This window comes from Drosophila gunungcola, chromosome 3R (genome assembly GCF_025200985.1).
Source record: "Drosophila gunungcola strain Sukarami chromosome 3R, Dgunungcola_SK_2, whole genome shotgun sequence".
In the NCBI taxonomy this organism is placed as follows: domain Eukaryota; kingdom Metazoa; phylum Arthropoda; class Insecta; order Diptera; family Drosophilidae; genus Drosophila; species Drosophila gunungcola.
The window spans coordinates 784,938-791,075 of NC_069139.1; the positions used below are offsets into that span (position 1 = coordinate 784,938).

Genomic DNA, 6,138 nt, shown 5'->3' on the forward strand with positions numbered 1-6,138 from the left:
AACCGCTTCTGACAACGGGTCATCATCAATTATGCGATCGGTTCGGTTAACTGAAGTGCGACAGCGTATATCTATGGCGTGTAGGTATAGGGTATAAATAAAAACGCCCGCCGACAAGTTGCTGGCGTTTTCGCCCGGCCACTTAATCAAAAGTCCGGAGACATGAGCAAACATTTTGCTCTCTCTCTCCGCCGGAATGATAACCGCAATTAACGGCATTACACGGCAGGTGAAGAAAAAGCCGCCCACTTACAGACGATTTTGGCCACCGGCGATAAAGCCAGGAGCCACCCAACAGTAATTGACCGAACAAGCTGTCATGAGTGGCAAAGAATTAAAAGCCGCTCGCAATTAAAATAAATAAGTTAGTAATATATATTACTTAGAACGAAGCGCTGCACGAAGAGTCCGAACCCGAACCCGACCCAAAAAAAAGTCATCCGAAATCTGATATGTGATATTCTGCTACTAGCTACTAGCGAACTGGACAAGCGTTTTCACCAGCTTGCTGCCAAAAAGTTAAATAGTTGATCGAGAAAGGGCCAAGCGAATGGCCGTGAAAACGCAGCTCGCGAAAAAGAAAATAGAAAATCGTCGCGAAATCGTCGCACTACTAGAAAATTACTAACTGTGTCCCGTGATTCATAAACAACGACGTTGCAAAGAATGGATATACTTGGAATTCTTACACTTGTCAGCTGCTTGGGATTAACAACAGCATCCGGAGTGCATTTGAGCGATATTCAGCAGAATTTGGGTATGCTGGAAGGACCTTTGCTCTAATTGCTGAATATTTTAAATGCTTTTATTTAAATTTATTATCAAATACTACAATAAAAGGAGACGTTTAGGAAAAATTAACGACCAAGGATTCATACAAAATTGTTGAAAATATTCATTACAACTTTTTGAGAAATCTAAAAGTTTATAATATTTATTTTCAAATTTTGTTGTTTTTTTCTCTAAATAAATAAAACGAATTTTCTTATAAATCTATTTTTACCTGCATTTATTTAATGCAGAACGTTGATCAAGGAATTAATGAATATACTTTTTGCCAAATTTAATAAAAACCCCTTAATTTTAGGGTTTTCTAATTGTATCATTTAGTAGCCAATTTCATTTCAAGTGTCAAATTTGTACTTCCTCAAAAATTGATTTCACAATTATTATTCACATTCACACAATTTTAGAAAAAGAAAAAAAAAACTTTTAATAAAAAGGATTCTTAAATTCTTTTTGAATTTAGATTATTTATATAAATCTTAAATCTTTTTTTTCCTCTTTAATACTCAGGAATTTCCAGACTAAAAAAATTATTGGTCTCATCACTGACAAATTTTGTTTTACTTCCACAAAAGACTTTTATATTTCAATTTTTCTTTGTTGAAATGAAATTTACAATATACATTTTAAATACTCTCGTACTTTAATTCGCCTTATCGTTATTAGACAATATATATTTTAAGTTCGTCTAGATTATTGTGAATACTAGGAACAATTATCTGCACTTAAAAAACGTATCAATCAAACTGCAGTAGCGTGACAAAAACTCGTGCTCTTTGCAAAAGTTATTCGGATTTCACAAGTTTTTATCCTTGCTGAAGGTAAAGGATATTTTAATAATAAGCTTAAAACAAAAATAAATGTTTAAGAAGTAAACTTGCGTAAAACACTTTAGTTTTAACCAAAAAATTTATTTTAACATCGCAATTTTATTAATTTTTTTTGTCTCTCCCATGCAAATAGCTGCCAATGGATCTGTTATGTTGGCCCCGTTGAACAGCTCGGATGCTTTCAGTGTGTCCATAAACCTATCGCAATCGACTGTTAACAATTGTCCTTCCCTGGAAAACGCAAGATCTATTGCACAAATGGAGTTTCTGACACGATTAACCGCCGGTTGTCGCTACGACAGAATGGTGCCACCCACGGTCTATAACAAAGATGGCGAGGAGAAGCCCTTGGACATCTATGCCCGGTTCTACATTTACGTGATGAAGAACTTGGACTCAAGTGATCTGCAGTTTATGGTGCAGGGTCTTTTGCAATTGCGGTATGAGGATCCCCGACTGGCCTTCTCCAGTTACCTGCCCAATCAAAGGCAGCCAATAATGGGAGAATCCGAACTAAAGAAAATGCTCTGGGTGCCACATATTTTCCTGACCAACGAGGAGGCCTCCAGCGTCTTGGGCACCAGTGCCAAGGACGAACTGACCTCCATTTATCCAAATGGTACGGTTTTGATCACCACAAGACTTCAGGCCACTCTCTACTGCTGGATGAACTTCAAGAAGTTTCCGTTTGACGAGCAAAAGTGCACCACAATCCTGGAGAGCTGGATGTACAACACTTCGCTGGTGGAACTTCACTGGGAGACCGTGAAGCCCGTGAGTTTCGATAAGCAGCTTCAGCTGACGGAATATGACCTCATTGGCTCGCTTTGCAACGAGTCCATCAGGGTGTCCAATGGTTCCTTTATGACTCATGGCTCTTTGGAGGGCAACTACAGCATTATTAGCTTCACTGTTTTGCTTACACGCGAAGTAGGTTACTATGTGATTGACTACTTTTTGCCTTCGATCATGATTGTGACCATTTCTTGGGTGTCCTTCTGGCTGCAGGCAGATCAAACACCAGCGAGAACTACTCTGGGTTGCACCACCCTGCTGTCCTTTATCACACTCTCCCTTTCGCAGGAAAACAATCTGATGAAGGTCAGCTATGTGACCATGTCGGAGGTGTGGTTTCTGGTATGCACCATCTTCATCTTTGGCAGCCTGGTGGAGTTTGCCTTTGTAAACACCATTTGGCGCAGGAACAACGATCTGCAGCTCAAGAAACGCACTACCAAATACATTGTCAAGAACACTTTTGTGCCGAAGAGACATAGGCATCGGCATGGTTATAGAAGGACCGATAGCACCATGAGTACCATGAGCACCACTAGCATGGACAAGTCCTGTGGTCGTGAAAATACTGTGATCACTATCGAGACACCCATAATCATAGGAGGCAGTCTCAGTCGCGAAGATTCGGCCATTAGTTTGGATGAGCAAGATGAGTCCTCCAATTCGTCGTCCGGAGATTCAACAAAGGAAAAACCCGCCCCCCAGACTTTTGCCACAATGACGCCCAAGGAAGTGTCCCTGTGGATCGACCGAAAGATGCGATTCGTCTTCCCGCTGGCCTTCATTGTTTTCAACGCCCTGTTTTGGACTCTGGTCTACTGCCTGTGAGGTGTTTTCAGAAGAAAGGGAGAGAGCCATTCTGTGATCCTGGAGCATCCTCACCACTTGCCTCATTAGACTTAGTCCCTTAGCCCTAGATGCACATTACAAACTTATGAAAATCTACACTTCTATATAAACGTAGTAAATCTTAGTACGTCAAATATCTAAATCATAACTCATGCATTTTAACATGCATTGTAGTTAATATTATGATTTTATACTTAACTAAACAAAATTACAGGTTTGAATTCAATTATTTATCAGTGTAAAGAGGTGTATAATCTTAAAAATACAAAGAATTCATGTCTACTTATTCGCTAAATTTAATCACGAGCTAAGTTTAGTCGTGGAATCGAAAAATTAAGTCCAATCTAGGGTTAAGGCCTGTTTACACGATCTGAGTTTCCATCTGAGTTATTACTCAAATGGTGTAAACACACCGGTCTAAAGTATTAAACTGAGATTTCAGATATAAGCTCCGAACACATATATAACCTGTTCTTTTTTTATCGCTCCCTTTAAGCTATAAAATACCAAAAAACTTTAATGAGAACTCAGTTTGCGTAGAGAGGCCTTGCCTTTAATCCACATATCCAGCAGACAGGTGCTGGAGTTTTTCCCAGCAAGGGAGAACGAACGTGTTATTTAGTCTGTATTTGTTTCTAATAAATTATATGTTTTGATACAACACCTCCCCCGACTTGAGCACGTACAGATCTGATAAATACGTTCCTATTAGCAGCGGGCAGGGCCATAAAACTCGGGCGATGATGGGGCAGTCAGGAGCGGGCTGCCCCGCTATATTTGTATCAATGAAAAAATCATAATGCCAGCACGCCCCATTGCAGTCAGCTCGATGCTTAATTAATTGCCCATGATGATGGGACTGTTGAAAAGTCTGTTGTAGTCTAGCGGTTGCTCCTTCAGCGGGTACACAGAATTTCCAGCGACCAGTGTCTGCTCTTGATAAATTAACGGCTTTTGCAACACGAAAATTGATTTTAAATTGTCTTATAAATGAACTCCAATTCGCTGGGCAATAAACAATGTGTTATTGCGATCTCCGGCTAGATGCCAAAAAATTCCGCCTGCTGGTCGGTGAAAATTGGAATTAATTTGCAGTGTCCATAACTAAGCTCAAACCGAGGTACGTAGCGCATTACTATGCAAAGCCATTATCTGGCCATCAATCTCAGCTTTTTTTCCGTCCCGAACTCGTTTTCAGCCAACTCCACCGCGAGGTGTACATAATGAGATGTAATCTGTCAAAATTAAGTGTAGCGCTGGACCACTGGCCAGCCTTTTCCCTTTTTTGCAGACAAGGTGGGGAGATGCCAGTTAAAATTTTCGTTCGCCACAGCCTGCAACTTTTGAGCCTCAACAAGTTTATTGAACTCGCTGCGAGGGCCGTTTGTTGGGTTCCAACCACCGGATGTTCCCATGTCATTCGGTAAGCCATACCATATGATAGATGCCCCGCACAGCTGTTTACTTATCAATCGGCTCCCTTCTTTTCCCGGTGAGGCAAGAAATAAAAAAAAAACCCAAACAGGGCTCAACTCTCTCAACAGCACTTTTCTTTATCGATTGGCCGCATAATGGGTCAGCGTCACCCCAGAGCACAGAGACCAGAGTTCATGTACACACCGCTTATTTGTTTAGTTTAACTTCCGATTCCCCAGACCGAGAAATAAAGTGAATCCGAGAGACCGCGGGAACTACTAGAAAAAACTACTCATTTCCTACTGGGCCCTCTTCGCAAAAGAGCTGCATAATAAGGGAGTACTTGCCTCAGTCCGTTTGTTTTTCTTGGGGCCTCTTCTTTTGCACATGAGAATTACAGACATTTTCTTTTATTATTATGTGGTCCGGCCGTATAATTTGCAGTCACTTGCGACCGCTCGCGGCTCCCACACGTCGTCCCCGCGTTTCTCAACCATGAAGTTGTAATGTAAATGCCACCGACTCCAGACTTAACCGCACGCGGGCAAAAACTATATATAAATGGATAAATTAATAAACAAACGAACAAAAGAACCTACACTTTGAGCGAGGATTTCGCAACATACAATGGGGTTCATGAGGGTTAGGGAAGTGGCGGCAGTGTCTTGAAGCCAAGCTACAAATAATTTTTAAATATCAACAGTATTTTTAACAATTTCAACGATTTAATATTTATGATCTAAAGAAAGTAACCCCACAAAATGCTTTAATATTTCTTAAATTTTAAAATGTTTTATTTTTTATCTTTATACTTTGATTATTTTTAAACAATTACCCCATTTAATCTTATCTACTTTCACTGAAGATAAATGCATTTCCAACTGCCTTACAAATAAAAAACAAATGTCCCATTTATCATGCTCCTTCTTCTTTTAAGCTACTTCGTTTCGGAGAGCATTATGTAGTCGTGGTCCAGATGCAGACCCCATGTAAACACTCATTGCATAAGTTGTTTTATTTTTAGATGGTGGGAAAAATTCTATTTCGAGCCGCATTTGGAGCGCCCAACTTAGATCTTGCCTATCTGAACACAAGAATCAGAAACAGAAACGTCGACAAGGGGAGCAATAATCTTATTGTTGTTAGTTTTGGTTAGCCAATTTCTGTGTAGTGTTTGAAGCCTGTCTTTCGTCTAGATGTCTGCTGGCGTTTTGGGGTTTGGTACGGCGTTACGGGGTTCCATTTTCAGTCCAGTCACGCTCGGTGGGCGCTGGTTCAGAAGTCAAGTACGAGCCATTGCGCCGTCCACTTGGCCACTTGGCCAAAGCGTGCGAATGAGCCCAAACTTAAACTGAAACCCAAACCCGAGACTTGGCAATCGATTTTATGACTAATAGATGCCTTAAATAACTGGCCAATACCGGCTAATTTGGCCAAAGCCGTGTGCAAATTTAATGCACAT

The 6,138-nt window shown here is 40.6% G+C and overlaps 1 protein-coding gene across 1 annotated transcript; it reads left to right on the forward strand.

The window, feature by feature from the left end:
* The first annotated feature begins 216 nt into the window (after nucleotides 1-216).
* On the forward strand, nucleotides 217-3,866 carry LOC128266660 (pH-sensitive chloride channel 2). The gene is made up of 2 exons (XM_053003323.1): nucleotides 217-757; nucleotides 1,750-3,866. Exons 1-2 carry the CDS (start codon nucleotides 667-669, stop codon nucleotides 3,237-3,239), a joined length of 1,581 nt encoding a protein of 526 aa, XP_052859283.1. The 5' UTR covers nucleotides 217-666; the 3' UTR covers nucleotides 3,240-3,866.
* The last annotated feature ends 2,272 nt before the right edge of the window (nucleotides 3,867-6,138 follow it).